Genomic DNA, 17,715 nt, shown 5'->3' with positions numbered 1-17,715 from the left:
TATAATGCCAACAATTTGAATGAAAACAAAATTATTACAACATTTATGGGCGTTAATGAATTAAACGGTGAATCAAACATTAAATTGGTGAATTAAACGTTAAAATTGTGAATTAAACAAAAATTAGATGCTACCATGTGGAAAAAACTTTCAAAATGATGAATTAAACGGAATTTAACAAGAACTTAACGAAAAATGCTACGACAATTAGTTTGTGCATAAACTGGATGCTACCATGTGGAATTTTCTTTAAAAAGTGTTACTATTGGCATTTCGTAAAAACTGGATGCTACCATGTGGAATTTCCCTAAAATCAATGTGGACACAAGACTTAACAGTACCCAAAGTACCTGATTCAAAATCGATCCAATGGCCCGAATGAACGTCTCTACTTTGTAATAATGAGGTAATTTTTCATTGCCCATTAATTACAAATAATATTTAATCTTTTTGTATATTATATATATATATGTATATATAATGAAAAGTGCAAATAATACACAACCTTATCCCTAATAGTGGTCCGGGGGCGGGCTAGCAGCAGCCTCCTCCACTACATACATAGCTATCCTTAACATGCAAGCAGTGCAATAAATCTAGTCACCTCTCATAACTGGAACTGGACCCATTTTGAGCTTATTGCTAGGGTGATTCCTTCATTTTATTAGCTGTTTTGTTAGGTCATACTACTATTAGGCCAGGAATCATTTTTGTATCAACTACCATCATATTTTGCAATCAACTTAAATTTAAAATGGCCATAAATAATACATCAACTTGTATTTTTATATGCTGGAAGCCTGGAACAAATGAAAGACTTGATGACATTAGCATCAATCAGGTCGTTTTGAATGGTTGAATTTCGAGTTAATCAATTTTTAGTAGATCAATTTGGAGTCGGGTCGTTTTGAATGGTTAGATTTCGAGTTGAGTCACTTTCGGTTTATCAATTTTGGGTCCCGTTTTGATGATGAATTTTAAAACATTTCTTTACCCCAATGTCAATAAATGACTCCCAACAGAACTTAAGTAAGCATGATGTTGTTGGTGATAACAAAGAGATTGTTTTCGTTGATAACAAACATTATTTACCGTTTCACATGAATAAAAGATACATGGTTTAAACAAAAAACGGTTTACCTACAAGTTAAAACAAAACTTTCAAACTATACAACCATAAAACTAAGTTTCTCAACTCATGAGCTAAAGTTAGTTAATCATTGTTACAGTATACACTCGATGAAGATCAAAATCGAGAATCGAAAGCAATTTGACCCTTGTTTTCCCGAGAAGAGAAAGTGAGAACAAAGATGTAAACAAAGCTGTTATTCGACCTTAGAGAGGCTCCGGAGATATGATGAGCAGCTTTTGTAGCATGGTTTGCTATATGGCATCTGAAAAACTCGAGGGTTTTTTCACCCTTATATTATTGCTTGAATATGAATACCGCATGACCTTCTTCTCAGTCCTCTCCTCAAGTAAGAAAGAGTTTAAGTTCTGTTCGGTTAAAGGCTCGCTCTGAGCTCTTAAATACCTGTGAACTGTCGGAGAAATTTTGTCGCCTTTGTTGCTACTATTGTTGGTATTATGCAAAAAGAATGTTAAATTCTCCGGGTACTCCACGTCGCTGTAATCATTCTCTTGTTCATCGTACTCATCTGACTTTGCTGATTCCTCATCCACAGATCCTTCAATCTGGTCAGAGTTAGCATTATTAGAGTTCGGAGTCACTTTTTTTTGTAGAAAGAATTTCTTAGCGAAACAAAAACAATCATTACCTCGTCTTCATGTGTATGTTTGTCACAATCACTAAGTTCTTCATCGCTGTCTAACTCGGGAAGATCATCAACTTCTTCATCACTGCCAGAAACTGATATTCCCCCCTTAACCTGAAAAAATAATTAGTTATTAGCCTTTAAATATGAATAAAGAGTATGTATCATATTTTTCGTCCAAATTCCTTGTTTTTTACAGATCATTAAATGCATTGTAAAAAATTGATTAACGTTGGACAATCGGGTTTTTTGATAGAGAATTACCCATTTAGCAGGTCCATCAGATAAGCGCGGAGAGCTGCAGCAGGAAGAGTAACATCTACTGCTACTCTCGGTGCAAGTCCAATCCGTTCTAGATTCATCAAAGCTGCTAGCATGACTAGTTGCCTCGCTATTGCTCGGCCAAGCACTTATTCCAAAATGACCGAAGTGAACATTCACAGGTTCTGCCTTGCCAATATGCAATGATTCATACATTGGTGTTCCACTATTGTCAGTGGCGTCGACTGGCCATGCTTTTGCAATGGAGCCGTCATCATTGACAACTGCCATCAGATGCCGTGATGATCCCTTCCTTTGGATCAACTGAAATATTCCCTTTGAGCTCCACGAATGTGCTGCACAATGGCTCCTGTATTCCTCGTAAATGGGACCCGCAGTGTTGGTATTCAAATCGTAAAGGGGCTCCCCTGCTTCGCGCCTTCTTAGGCAGCTGAACACTGTGGCATGGATAGCTGCAACACTTTTGTCAACATTTGTATTGTTAATTTTCGGCACAAGATGCTTGTCTGCTCGATTGCATAGGTAATCTTGTATTCTCCTAATGTTTCGGAAGTATTTCACATATTTGTTCTTTGAAGGATCTAGGGTCATGTACTTTGCACGAACTGCAAATCTTTCCACGTGTTTATCTTCATTTGTTATATATATCATAAATGGAATTATCGAAGGATGCTTCTTCATTAGCCCCATCTGGAAACATACACAAAAACCTTTTAATTACCAGCAATCACTGTATTAACTAAAGAATCTAGGCCCGACTCCCGAGCCTGTCTAGGCCTTGCCGCTTTGGCCCGTTATTTGATTAAAAACTTATTAGTATAAAATTGTGCAAAATATAACACAAAAAAATGGCAGTAGAGTTTATTCAGATAAGTGTTCGACCTACTTTATACTAATATCCTTGACTCGCTCTTTTAAGGGGTTAAAATTTAGCTTTAGATGTTAAGATATCTAATTGTTGAACAAAATTAACAACAAAGCATTATACCCAAAAGTGAAAAGAATCAAGGAAATTAACCATAGTTTAACTCACCACAAAATTAAGAGTTAAATGTACCCCTTCAATGATAACGGATTCCTTCTTTTCTTCCCATGAAGTAATCAGACGTTCAAGACTCTCGATGATCATTTCACTTTGGGCTTTATATCCCTCAATAGCCATTTGTTTTGGACTTATGATTGGTTCTGAACTGTTTGCAACTGTCTCCGGTTGCAGGCCACAATTGCATTTCTCATCTTTAACGCAATCACAACTTTTCTCTTTAAAAACGGAATATGATATCCCAGCCATTTTCCGAGCCTTCCTTCTAGCTTTCGCTTCTGCAACAGCAATAGGATCCAAACAATCCCCCGCATGATACGTTGAAGCCCACAAAAGTGGATTCTTTTCCTCATCCGCAAAACTCCTCATCATGTGCCGTATAGAATCTGTGGATATGACAGTTGTAATACCCAATTTACTAGCCTGAAAAAGAATGGTGCAAATCGAATGTATTAAAGAAACAGGACAACAATTTAATGCATAACGGAACCCTATCAACAATAACAATCTTATTCTACAACAAAATTTACAGACTTCTTTTGAATTTTCTAAGGAATTACAGTTTACCCTGATAAAGAACAATCGACTAGAAAAATTCTCAAGAGAAAGAACATAATGACGCTACCTAACTATGACACTGATGTGAAGGATTTATCAATACCAGAATCGAAGACAATGTTGACTTTCCACATCCACTAGTGCCACATAACAAGACGGTTAGAGACTCCTTTTTTTCTCGAATCCTGGAATCATAAAGAAATTCATAAGAACGCAAAACAAATATGTAGATAGTACCTAATTAGAATAAGTAGCAAGGAGAAAGCTCGTCTATAATGCTATGTTATAGTTTTGTAGGAGCAAAGATTTTGTATGACTCCTCACGTCGATACATCAATTTAAGAAAAAGGACGGAAAATATAACACTTCAATTTGCATAATACGAGCTACCATAAATGAATAAGCATAAATCTACCTGCAAGCCAAAATCAAATCTTTCCTTTGGTTGGGACCAACGTATTTATATTCAGCCAGAGCATCACATACAATGTCCAAGAACTTGTCCCTGCTGATGAACACAGTTGTGCGCTTTTTGTAAGACTCAGAAGACGAACTTTTACCTTCTGATTTCACCAGACAATTATCTGTAAATCTTCCTACACTATCCTTGCCATCTTCCGAGTTTTGATTTTGCATACTTCCAAAGACCCTCTTACTAATCTGAACTCAAGGGAACAAGGAACTTAAATTCAGACGAAAACCTTTTTCAGAAGAAATCAAAGTTGTAAAATATTGATATTTAATATTGACAAAAGCAGCTTAAGATGAGATGATCATAATTTCATAATAAGATTTCATTTAAGAATCCAACCAAACAAGCAGCACCTTAAAACTACGCTCTTCATTTGAAACTTGTTTTAATTGAAATTTAGATAGGTTACAAACGTTCCTATAAGTTCAGAGAGTTTTAGAAAAATTCCGAAAAGGATACTCCCAAGTTCAAATCACAACAACGAGGAGTTCATAAAAGTTCAGATAACTTGATAAATTTAGATATGAGCTCACGAGTTTAGATAAGGCCAAATCAGGCAAAGAGAACAAACTAACAATTATGAGCTAAATCTCGATAATTAATCACCCATCAAAAATTAACTTAATGAACATTAAAAGCTATAATATAATGTCATACACAGATTTATCCTTCACTTATCAAGCTCCCCAAAACATCGTGACATTTTATAGGTTGTAGTTTCCTGCAATTGTCTGAATGGAAAAATATATGCAAAACTATTGAAAATTTAATAAAGGAATCAATACCCTACAATGAGTGTATATTTGATTCAATAATACAAACCCCACTAAGCAAACTGTTTATCTACCATATTGATGCTTTCACCAAAAAAGAAAAAAACGGAAGTTTGATTGAAAAATAAATTCTCCCTCATACTTTCTGAAGGAATATTCTTGCCTTTTCCTTTATGATTCAAATACATGATATATAATGCCTAGTTGCTTGCCTTCCATGAATGATAGTCTTATTTGAAGGGACTCTTGATTTTGGTAGAATCAAACCAATTGAATTTGCACTCAATCAAAAAGTTTAAAATCAAATTTTCCAGCTTGTTTCTCCCAAACCATTAAACTAGATTGCGGCGTGGAGAATTTGTCATTGCAGAGTACATTGGATAAAAAATCAATATATCTAAGACATTGCATATAGCCTTTAAGGAACAGAATCTAAAGCATGTTAACTTAAACCTTTTTTAAAGAATGGCTCAAACGAGAATCATGGCTTTGAACTTTGCATTTTTTGACTAAAGTACATATGCACAAGCACAATACCAAAAATCCATCATTGCCAATTGTTAGCTTAATATCCACAATTACAAAAATAATCCACAAAAGTCAAAATAAAAGCCTTTTCCAAGGAAAGGCCCACTTATAATCATCCAAACAAACAAAGATGTTCTGTTTTGATTTACTTGAGTCAAAAATGTTCAAGAGAACTTTTCTCGGTACAACTTTCAAATCACAATTAAAGCTTCACTCTTTTCATCATGGTTAAGTTTCATTGATTATAGAAGTATTTGATAGCCCCCTGATTAAGGAAACCATGAGTAATAATTAAACGTTAATCTCTCCTAGATTCATATTTTCCCTCCTCGAAGGCACAAGTAGCCAAAGCAACTCCAAATCTTTCTACACCTTCTTCCACAAACAATTAATAATTTGTATCTTTGATGAAAGTTATTATGCGTTCTCCCTTCGTTAATTCATCTTCATTGATTAATTCAGAATGTGACATTGTTCCAACCTCTCATAATTAAGAACATGACATTAACATGCCTTAACAAATTCACATTCTAATACTAGTAGGCAGTAGTTGTACTATTTATGTCCTCTCTAAATCAATCACTTTATGAAGATTGGAACCTCCCATAATAAAATAACTATACAAGAAAAACTATTTGTCAATCCGAGTATCCTAGATTAGTAATCCATTTGGGTTGTTAATTATCATGTATTTTTATTCCTTATGCAAGGCCTCCTAACATATTATAGTTATCCTTTAAAATCAAAGGGATGAACAATATTACTCCAAAAGTACATCAACTATAATACATAATCCATCAAATTGTCCACATTACTTAAACTAACAATAAATCACCAAACAAAAACAACTACCACAATTATACATCCAAACCTAAGAAAACACTAAGATAAACTCTTCTGAACAAAATATTTACATTTTTGGTTCCAATCTAAACATGCAACTAATACACAAGAACAAAAATGCCCATATTTTCCATCAAATTATTTCACAAAAGCAATTCATCCAAGTGCTTTTTAGCTCAACTTGCCTAAACTAATTTAACATTTACATTCTATTATCTCGAATCTCATTCAAGTGAAATTATTTAGCGTTATGATGATGATTGGGGTTGCCTCCACACTTCTAGCTCAAAAGAGCTCTAGTCAACCATCAGCTCAATCATAACATTTCTTAGGGTTTGAAAGATCGAATGTACACAACGAATCGAACATGCATCACAAAAATGATGAACTTCATCTTCACAAAACCCAACATTAGATATCAAAGTGACACCCAAATGATCAAAACCCTAGATTTTACAAATAAAAAAAATGTTTACCTTGACTGCATAACGAGATTTACACCCCATAAATTGCAGAGTATTCTGAAGAACAGAGCGCGTATATCGGAAAGACTCTTTCCCGACAAATTTCTTATCATTTTCTTCATTATCAACCACCACCATGTACAGAATTTTATTCGCATCCTCCATGACTACCCACAATCAAGCAAAATAAAATCATAATATTGATAATAACTTTGAAAAAAAAAATACTTTAACATAAAAACAGAATAATTAAAATTGCATGCACATTAATAAAATATTATAGTAATTGTCCTCACAAATAATAAAATATTGCATGATAAGAATTTCTCACCTTTTAACGCACCCAGAAATCTAATAATCTTCAATAATTAACTGGATTATTAAAAATTATAATCAAATCGTTACAATGCAATTCCCGATTGTTTCTTTGAAAAATCGATAAAAATATATGGTTTTAAGGATTAAATTTAGGCAATTAATTAGAGAAATTTGGCTAGAATCTATTTGTTGCCCAGATTGTCTATAACGTTTCTCCCTCTTTTTTTGTTGTTCCTTGACTCCTTGTAATTCGGGTTACATAAGAGAACGAAGAAAAGGACGAGAAAAGGGTTTATGAGTTGTTCAATGAGAGTGAGAATGACCCGTCTTTTGGTTTCATACGAGTTTATAGAGACGTGGGCCCAATTTAATGATTACATGATTTAGTCTTTCAATGCTTTTGCAACTCTTCTTTGAGATTAATAAAACACAAAATCTTGTACTCTCTTGTATTCTCTTATAGTCTTATTAGGATCTGCTCATAAAAAAATATAGAGTAAGAATAAGAATTAAATTTTATTGTATTGGCTTTGAGACATGTTTTTTAAAAAGACGACTTCTAAGAAGAACAATTGCTAACTGCTGTTAATAAAAAATTAAGTTTTTTAAACAAACAAATAAAAAAAAAAAAAGAGTTTTTTAAGGTTTAAACTTTAATTTCTTGATCTTCTCATTAACATCACATTATATACTATGTTTGAAAAGTACACAATTAATAACTCACAATAATTACTTGTCTTATGCTTTTCTATGTTCTAGATGAATTTAAATTCTCTTAATTAAACTATTATTTAAAAATAATTTGTTTAAAAATCCTTAAAATTCTAATTTTAGTAATAAATTAATTAAACCACCTATTTTCTATCATCATCATCATCCTTCCAGTGTTTCCCACTCATAGAAGAATTATGGATAGAGTCTAGGGAGAGAAGGACGACAACAACTCATACCCATAAATTAATAAATGTATAACTCATATTATTTTTAATCTTATTTATATCATGCTATGCAACAAAAATTTCCAACTGATTTGCTTACGATATCTGATAAATTCAAATCAATAATCAACCATATGTTTATATACAAACATATTATAATTTTCCTCGTTTAGTACTACACCTAATTATGATAATTTTACATTTTTATAGATTTTTTATTATTTATATTTATATATAAATTTGTTGAAATGCTAAACTATTGATAGCCACATTAAAATTATACTTCCTGCGCTCCAAAATACTTGCAATATTTATTTTTCACGCAGTTCAATGTATTATATCAATTCTTAATATCTCTAGTTACGTAAAATAAAAAATTATAAAAATTTGATACTTCTATTAATAATTTTACATTAAGACAAATCAAACAAGATCTCACTTGCCTATGTTTTAGCTTATAGATTAAAAATAATCACAAAATAAGGATGATGAATGAATAGAGCTATTTTTGCAATGTTGCAAGTAAATTGGGACAGAGGAAATATACAATTTTGGGTATTAACTTTCTCTATCCCTCTCAATCAGTATTGCTATTATAATCTATTTTATCGATTTTGTATCATTTTCTTTTTAAATTTGATAATGGTCCAATTCTCATTCTTTTAATCTTAATCACAATTCTTTAATTACTTAGTTCTATCATCTACTTGCTTTTTATCTTAAACAAATGATGCATCTGAGAGTCAAACTGGTAATAATAATAATTTGCTGATATACCCAATCCTTAAACTTCGCAACCATTTTCATTATATTGCCACCCGTTTTTTAACAAAATTACTAAAATGTCCTTAAATCTATTTTTGATTATAAAATCAACTATTATTATTACTAAATTAAATTTATTAATAATAATTAAATTAAAATAAAAAAATATTAATTTAAAAAAAAGGAAATTTTTAAAAATTGAAAAATAAACCTAATCACACGTTTTATGTTGAAATTTGATATATAATCAATCTTTTGGCCAAAACTTTTGATAGGAAAATCACATTACTGCAATATTTGCAACATTAGATACTAAACTTCAAGATCTTTCTAATGATATTACATGCCCAATTCCGATAACCTAGCGAGAAATAATGATTGTTTAAAATTTACTTGTGTTAAAATTTAATATATGTTCAATCTTTTGGGCATAATATTAATGCAAGGTTTGCGGCATTAGAAATTAGACTTTAAGAGCTTTCCAACGACATATTATATGCTTAATTCTGACAATCGAGCGAGAAATGACGACAGTTTAAGTTTGCAAGGATTTCTAACATCTAGTCGCGTGCGACCGGACCGCGGTGGAGTCGTGCGTTTTACGTGACCATATTGAGGTCGCGCGTTTTACGCGACCATACTGTGGTCTGGTCGCAGACGACTAGATGTTAAAAATCTCTGCAAACTTTAAATGATCGTCATTTCTTACTTGGTTGTAATATAATATGTTGTTGGAAAGCTCTTGATGTCTAGTTTGTAATGGCGCAAACCTTGCATCAATATGATTTTTCTATAAAAAGTTATACTTAAAAGATTGAATATGTATCAAATTTCAGCACAAACAAACTTTAAATGATCTTCATTTTTCATTTAATTATCAAAATTAGACATATAATATTATATTAGAAAGATCTTAAACTCTAGATTCTAATACTATAAACATTGTAATTATACGATTCACCTGACATTGAGGGATTGAATGTTGATTAGAGGACGTACAATTTTTCTGATATGGTAGATTTAGTAAGATGATTTGATAGCATGTTTAGATTTCTTGATTTTTTTTATAATTCTGAGAATATCTAGTGATGCTTGTTTATAGATTTGGAGGATGATTTATTTGGTGTGTTTTTGAGGTATGACTGTACCATGCTTTATGTATTGGTTATTAAAAGTTAAAACTTTCTTACAAATAGAAAATATTAATAAAAAATAAATACACCAATCAAGAATTAATCTAATAGTTGAAGATTGATTATTATTATGAGTTTGATTCTCAGTTTTTATAGGAAAATCAATTCTTTCTCCTTCTTGCATATTAGACGACATTACATATTTATGTGTGTCCTTATAAAAATACTTATTTTTTAATTGTTAGTGCTTGATTTTTTGAAAAATTATTATTTTTACAAATTATTTAGCTTTTAGTTTTTTTCTTTTCTAATTAAAAGATGATCAACTAGTTATTCTTAAAGAAAAATTGTATAGTTTTTTAATGGATGTTTGGCAAATATCAATTGAATGTTAATTTTTGGCTAATCAATTGACTCATTTGATCAACTTGCAACATAATTTTGTAGTAAAAATTATCTGGTTGTATGCCAACTATTACATGTAGATGTTCTATAAAATTAGTTGTAGGATGTCGAATGTTTAATAGAGAAAAAAGTGATAAGTAAGTCAAAAACTAATAAAAGAGCTTGGTCATTTTAATTGTATGATCAACCTAAAAGTAATTAATTAAAAAATTATTTGTCAAATAAAACATGTGTTTTTTCTATTCGTATTTATTTGTTATTGTACGCTTATTTTAATTTTTAGCTTATATGTATTTTTTTAAACATGGTAAGTTAAATTTTAATATTAATTTGACCTGAAGCCTTTAATTTTAGTTTCCTTTAGAATATTATAATCTTGTCATACGTTATTATATCATTATTATTAGTTTAGTTAAAAAAATTAAGGTCGAATAAATTAAACTCTAGAAATCTAACATTATTGTAGTATAGTGGTAAATGTTTTTGCCTGTCATGCGAGTGCCTTGGGTTCGATCCCTGGTAATGGCGTTCTTTTTTTTAGGCTAAAAAATATAAATATTTTTATTAATTTAATTGTTTAAAACTGCTTACCTATAAAACCATATTATATGAGAATTTGTGTTTCTAGTTTTAATGGAGAATATTGCAGTCAACAATAAAAAAAAGTTTAAGGTGACTATTTCATGCTTTGTAGAAGTCCATTGATTCCTCTTGGAATTGGCCATATTTTTTTTTGTCTTATATAAGTTAATTGATTTTCTATTCAAGGTCAATATTCTGAATTGTGATCATCCACTAAGGTTAACGAGGATTTCAATTGACTATTATTGTTTTTAGGATGTCAATTTTATTACTTTTTTAGTTCTTTCTTAATGTATATCATCAGGAGATTTTGGTCTTCAACATATTATCATGCCCTCTCACACGATAGCCTTTTTAGCTGTAGGTGTAGATGCAATATATATATTCTTTTCATATTTGACATTAAAAATTTTACTTTAAATGAGAAGTGACTGAAATTCAAATCCGTGACCTCTTATCACATTGCCTTTTGATACCATGTCAAGTGACCAACTTAACTAAAATTTTAAACTTAAGGATGAGGTCTCAAGATATGTTATATACACTAATAATTTTCTTGGGTATTATTCCTTTGTTCTTGTCTTAAGGGCTAACCGCAAACAAACTGTTGTTCTATATATTATTTTAAAGATAAAATTACATACACCTAATCTTTTAAATTTAAACTACATAGGACTTAAAAGCTAAAATGGAAGTGACTTTATGCCATTGAAAATAATAAAATATTGGTATATTGTTAAAATTTTATCTTACATAATTGATACGTTCAAGATATTGTTTGCTAGATAATAGAACAAAATATAGTAGAGACACTTAAGTATGGGGCTGCTAGTTCAGGAATAGGTTCAAAACTTATCTTCATTGAGTGTTCTTTGTTCTTTGTCACCAATCTGTTTAGGAATGGATGGATATCTATACATTGTTCTAGAATGATTTAAGACAATTTAGTTTTTGTTCAATTTAATTACGTTATATATATGGGGATAAGTGAGAATAAATTACTCGGATTTTCTTATTTAATTGTGTTGAAATTTTGACACTGAAAAAATAAAGACTACTACTATTTAACACTTTATTTTCAGCTAAAAATATTAGAAAATTTCATAATATTCATATTTGTGTAATTGTGTTAAATATCATGAATTAGTTGTAAGTTGTAACTCTTGCTAATTGCAACATGTGGACTGATTCGTTATACAAAACAAAATAAACCAATAGAGATAAATATTAAAATCTATTCAATTTGTCGTTTGTACTAATAAGAAAATTGATTTCAATGAACACGTACATATATTATCTCTCCTTTAATAATTCATATGTCATCTTCGACCAGTATTTTCTCTTTGAAACTTTTCTATACTCCTACCTTCTATTTTTCTAATGGTGCATTTTTTAGTCAAACCAATGAAGAATTGAGAACTGTTTTATCTTATTTTGCCTTTAATTTCCATGAATTCAAAATCTTCTCTCATAATACCTTCATTTTTAATTCTATCCTACATTAATTGTTTTTTTAAGTGAACAATATCAAAACAATGCTCAAGTATATATATGAATAATTAGTTTCTATTCCATAACATATTAACATCCTCACAAGGTCCCAAAATAGAGAAATTAATATAAATAATGTTTTTCTCTTGGTTGGCTGATGGCCTACTAAATTTCTAATTTATTGAGGCAGCTCATCATCCCGGCCTATTTGAGATTAAAAATATATGATTAAAGCAATATGTCCCTGTCCTTGCTTAATCAACGTTTGGGCAGATTATGCACACCTAATCTATGACCTTTTCTTGCTAATTCTATATTTAACATTACCTAATGAAATTAGAACTTCATGGGTACTCAACTTTGTAAGATTCCTCAAACACAACTTGAAAGTACACCCTCAAAACCATTCCACGAACGAGTTTCAGGTTGAATTAACGTTATGTTGGATTCATACGGATTTTAAACAATGTTTTCTTTTGACTATTTTTTATTAAAAAACAAAAAAATTCTTTATTATTACCAAAAAAAGAATTCAATAAAAAAATCACCAATATCTCGCTCTATAAGCTTCAACAAATTAATATAAAATAAAAAAAAAAAAAATTAGAAATACTGTGGTATTGTTTAATATATACTTGTGTAAAACTAAAAAAAATAAAAAACTAAGAAAATTGGTTATCGATTAGGTTCGACCCCAAATGTTCCCCTGTTCAAACTGTTGATTAAATTTCATGTCAATTCGAGACGGATAAAAAATTAACAAGTATATTATTTTAAAATAAACAGCTCACGCACATTGCATTAATCACACTACTATAAAATCCAAAAAATGCAACAAATAAAGTAACATTTGAGTTTTTCCTATCCATCTAAAGTCAAACACAAACACAACCCACCAAATAATGAATGATCAGGAAGAAGCAAAGGATCTAATCAATGAATTGCCAGATGCTGTTCTTCATTTCATTCTCTCAAAAATCCCAACCAAACATGTTATTACATCCTCTTCTGTCTCTAAAAGATGGGCAGAAATTTGTGCACAACATCTTGAGTATGCAACCACCTTAGATTTTGGTGAAGAATTTGCCAAAAATCAGACACCAAATCAGTTTGCTGATAACATTAACAAAATCCTTAACCTTATTAAGTCTGAGAAAATATTCAAGTTCAAGCTTTTATTCAGCCCGCGAAATGAAAAACACAAATCCAATGCGATAGATTGGATTAAGTTTGTAACATCTAAGGGTGTTGAACAGATTGAACTCGATTTCTGCAGACATATTCACATTCATTTCTTGTCGCGAGCACATATTGTCGGCAAAAAAGAGGCTTTCGAGTTGCCAGATTTTCTTTTCGATTGCAGCACACTGGTAAATGTTAGGCTTAGCCGGTGTATTTTAGCCCTGCCACAGAATTACACAGGTTTTCGAGGCGTACACACACTCTGCCTAAAAGAAGTGCATATTACTGACTGTATGCTGCACAGTCTGCTGTGCAGCTGCACACTGCTAGAAGTTCTGGCTCTTAAAGAATGTGCATCCTTAAGTTCGATCAGGATTGTGTCTTCTGCGCGTCTTAAGAGGCTGACGGTTTATGAATGTTTTAATGCATCAGTGATCGAGATTTCTGGCCCGATGATTAGGTCGTTGTTGATTAGTGCTGGGCATTTAGATGTTTGTAAAATGGAAGATATGTTGATGTTAGAAGAGGTGTTTATTGGGACTAGAGGGGATGAATTTGGTGGTGTTTTGTATCTTTTCATGAAGGTTTTGCCTGATCTTGCACATGTTACAGCTCTTACCTTATACCTTGGACACCTTGTGGTATTCTTCTTACTCTTTGGCTCTTTGCTATCAAACGTCAATCGGAGACCATCTCTTCAATTTGTCGTTATTTATGTATGAATCTATTATTTTTGAGCTCGAGTAAACTTTTATTTAGTAATCAATGTATAAACAATTGACAAGTTAGATATCTAACATGATAGAGTATATAACATATCCTAGGACTTCAACCATAGCTTAAACTTTTGGTTGAGTTGGTATCAAAAGCCAATGTGATGAAAGATCGCACAGGTTCAAATATCATCCACACCTCATTATTTCAAGTGGAATAATTAGCACAATACACGAGGAGAGAAAATACTACATCCACACTTATAGACCGTCTTTCGGCCTAAAGGCTCTTTTCAGATATTAGCTTAGCTTTTGGTTAAATTAGACAAAATAGGGTTTAATTTAAGTTATTGGTCTATCTATTCATATCTTGTTGGTCACCTAACTTTAAGCAATTTTGCCTAATTCTTTTGATAAATGTGAATTTGCAGCCAAGTTTGATCAAAGATTTGCAAGTAAAATTCAACAATTTGCTAGAACTGCAGCTGGTAAACAGTCCTCTATTTGGACTGTTCAACTCTGATGTCTACTGTTTTTTTAGGCACTGCGCTTGCCCTTCTTTACAGAAGATCTACATAGAAGTATGGGCTTAATTTCCTTTGCATAATTTCTTATTATTATCTACTTCATCATATGCCCATTTTTGTCTCTCATTTTCCTGTTGTCAAAGATTTAAAATTTTCAGTTTTAGATGATAATGAATTAATTAGAGTAGCTCATTAATCCTGTGCAATTTTTATTCTTTTCAAGTTGCATACTTGTATATAATGTTTGCTTTAAGGGTTAATCGCGCAGCAACAACCTTTTTATTATCAATAATAAGAATAACATTGCATATATCCGACCAAAGTTGGAACTAGTAGAACCATGGCTCGCCCTTTAGCCTACAAATTATCTTAACTCTACATTTATGTTATAGTAATCACTAGTTTCGCCGTCTACATAATAGAACTGCTTAAATACCTTGTAGTCCTAGAAGTATACTTTTAAGGTAGATTTGAAAATTTTCTGCCTATTTTCACTCAAAGTCCTAACTGCACCTTCATCTTCACCTTCACCATCAACTTAAACTTTTAGTTGAGTTGGTTCTTTGGCATGGTATCAGATCCAACGTGATAAGAAGCCATAAATACGTATCTCAATCACCCTTCATTTAAGTGGAATATTCAGCGCTAGATGTAGGGAGAACATATGTTGCATCCACACTTTAAGGCTTTTAGCCCGAAGGCTCTCATGTGAAGGGATATGTTAGAGTATATAACATATTCAGGGGCCTTAACCATCAGTTTAAGCTTTTGATTAAGGCCCCAGAATATATTATATAAACTCTGTCTAAATGGAAATCACTTAATATAAGGGCGGAGCAAAAATTGTCAAAATTTATGAAGGCCCTGTGCAATTTTAATAATCATGATATTTTCCATAACAATTTTGCATCATTAAACACCTAACATATACTAAGTAATCTAATATTAAGACTCTTAAATTTTCGGGGCCCTATACAGTCGAACATATTAAACATACTCACAACTTCTTGTGACTTAATCACTTTAGCATCATAATTAAATAGTGTTGTTATCGCATACTCATCTATTTGAAATGTGTAGCTCTCAACCGTCTCAGAGGAGGAAAACTTCGTATGGGAATACCGGAAGCCTAACGTGGTGCCTGTAAATTATGTGTTTAACAATCTTAAAACTGTGACACTACGAAACTTTCGAGGGACAATCTCAGATATTGAACTTGCTGCATATTTCTTGCAAAGATCCCCTGTTTTGGAATCAATCATCCTTATTGCCCCACAAAGTCTGAATGCCAAGAAATCAGCTGGGCCTGGAAAAGAACAAGTTTCTGGTTCAACATCATCTAAGCCAAATCAGACTAATAGGGGGATGCAAATGGATGTACATGGAATGCTTCGATATCGTCCTAAGGCATCACCAACTGTTGAGATTACTATTTTTGAATTTGATGAAGGGGGTGATCATTTGTTAAGTTTCTATAAATGGCATTATGTTTCTGATGTATACTGTAAATAATTTGAAAATAAAATTAAAATTAACTCAACTAAAAAACTAAAAGATTAAATTGATAGTTAAAATTATGAAATATGTCAAAGCAACTGAATTTGGGATATAGTTATAGGCATTTTTGTACATGTTGGATTTTGTAAGCTTTATATCTGTCGCAAGTCTTGTATGAGATTGTCACACGATAAGACGAGCCCATACAAGCAGCCATTAGTATAAAAACATAAATAAAAATTAATAAAATTTGAATTCATACTTGTACAGTAGACAATTGTTCTTAATAATTTTGACTAACCCAATTGAATTTGTCTCACTGTTAGACGACTTCAATAAAGAATTAGTGTTATAATCTCAATACTTTGTACATTCCTCAGATTTTGCGACATTTAGATTTCTCATGTGAGAGTTTTTGCATCAAAATAATATGATAGAGATGCTCTTATTAGAGACTGTTTTTTGGTAAGACGACCTCAAAACAAGAAGTTTATATACTAATAATTTGTATTATTAAGCCACTTAATCCATATATGAGGCGCGTTTCACGGACAGACTATCTCATACAAAAATTAGTGATAACTTACAATGATAACTTACAATTTTAAAATGGTCAATTAGAAAAATAGACTAATTATATGAGTTCATCTCATAATGAGAGTGTTGTACAAGATGAGCCGGTTTTTACAAAGCAATTCCGGGACTGTACTAGAATGGACTTATCCGGTCCAAGACTGATAGGTCGTTTTACTACCAAAAATAATTCCTAATTCACCTAACTAGTATAGTTGGGAAAGTAGGGTCGAACCACTGTGGAAGGACAAATGAAGTTACAATTTAAATTAAGTTCACTATTGTTAACGATCAAATGTTGGATTTTTGGTTATCTAAGTAGAACGCAAAAATAAGAGATGAATAGAATTCAATAATTAAAAACCTAGGGCTAAAAGGATCCACTATGCATAGATCATGATTCATGAACAACAATTGGGATAGGAATGAATATAGGCGAAGGAAGATGTTGCTCTCGCAAACAAATTCGACAATTAAACAATAAAACAAGCTATCGCGATTAAAGCTTAATTGTTCAAAGAAGGAAATCGTTCACTCAAACTCGCAACTCTCGCTTATAGAATTGAGCGAATAAAACTTGCAAATTGGCCAAACATGCAATCAATCTAGAACCCATCAATTGAATCACCTAAACAAACCAAATTTAAATCCTAAAATAAAACAAGAATCATGACCTTTTGCATAGTTTCACCAAACCCTAGAAATAAAACTACTCACTAAGCATATTAAAACTAACAAGAGATTCAACAATTAAATTCATGGAGAAAATCAAATTCAAATTTAATGGAAAAACAAACATTCAAAAATAATAATGATAAACAAGAACAAGAGATTGGAATTGAAACTAATACCTT

At 31.5% G+C, this 17,715-nt stretch overlaps 2 protein-coding genes across 3 annotated transcripts; one reads left to right on the top strand and one right to left on the bottom strand.

Annotated features, from left to right (window-relative positions):
• Window positions 1-1,041: 1,041 nt before the first annotated feature.
• LOC130814924 (P-loop NTPase domain-containing protein LPA1 homolog 2-like) lies at window positions 1,042-7,420 on the bottom strand. Of its 2 annotated transcripts, XM_057681200.1 has the most exons (8): window positions 7,069-7,420; window positions 6,750-6,904; window positions 4,073-4,317; window positions 3,761-3,842; window positions 3,091-3,522; window positions 2,040-2,747; window positions 1,779-1,889; window positions 1,042-1,695 (listed from the first exon to the last, which is right to left on the bottom strand). In XM_057681200.1, exons 2-8 carry the CDS (start codon window positions 6,900-6,902, stop codon window positions 1,384-1,386), a joined length of 2,043 nt encoding a protein of 680 aa, XP_057537183.1. In that variant the 5' UTR covers window positions 6,903-6,904; window positions 7,069-7,420; the 3' UTR covers window positions 1,042-1,383. The 2 variants fall into 2 exon arrangements, with proteins under 2 accessions (XP_057537183.1, XP_057537184.1); XM_057681201.1 differs by lacking the exon at window positions 7,069-7,420 and having other exon boundaries at window positions 6,750-6,998.
• Window positions 7,421-13,149: 5,729 nt separating this feature from the next.
• Window positions 13,150-16,901, top strand: LOC130814923 (FBD-associated F-box protein At5g22730-like). Its single transcript, XM_057681199.1, has 3 exons — window positions 13,150-14,192; window positions 14,696-14,845; window positions 15,872-16,901. Exons 1-3 carry the CDS (start codon window positions 13,272-13,274, stop codon window positions 16,301-16,303), a joined length of 1,503 nt encoding a protein of 500 aa, XP_057537182.1. The 5' UTR covers window positions 13,150-13,271; the 3' UTR covers window positions 16,304-16,901.
• The last annotated feature ends 814 nt before the right edge of the window (window positions 16,902-17,715 follow it).

The sequence above is a fragment of the Amaranthus tricolor genome, chromosome 6 (genome assembly GCF_026212465.1).
Source record: "Amaranthus tricolor cultivar Red isolate AtriRed21 chromosome 6, ASM2621246v1, whole genome shotgun sequence".
Taxonomy (NCBI): Eukaryota; Viridiplantae; Streptophyta; class Magnoliopsida; order Caryophyllales; family Amaranthaceae; genus Amaranthus; species Amaranthus tricolor.
Note: the sequence above shows the minus strand (reverse complement) of the source record. Positions and strands in the feature narration are given on the sequence as shown.

Bases quoted from the DNA above. Each gene is read 5' to 3' on its own strand.
- LOC130814923 (XM_057681199.1), top strand. From the start codon at position 13,272: ATGAATGATCAGGAAGAAGCAAAGGATCTAATCAATGAATTGCCAGAT. The intron at 14,193-14,695 runs GTATTCTTCTTA...GTGAATTTGCAG, and splicing joins TATACCTTGGACACCTTGTG to CCAAGTTTGATCAAAGATTT. The intron at 14,846-15,871 runs GTATGGGCTTAA...TGAAATGTGTAG, and splicing joins TACAGAAGATCTACATAGAA to CTCTCAACCGTCTCAGAGGA.
- LOC130814924 (XM_057681200.1), bottom strand. From the start codon at position 6,902: ATGGAGGATGCGAATAAAATTCTGTACATGGTGGTGGTTGATAATGAA. The intron at 4,318-6,749 runs GTAAACATTTTT...CCTTGAGTTCAG, and splicing joins AATCTCGTTATGCAGTCAAG to ATTAGTAAGAGGGTCTTTGG. The intron at 1,696-1,778 runs GTAATGATTGTT...AACTCTGACCAG, and splicing joins AACATACACATGAAGACGAG to ATTGAAGGATCTGTGGATGA.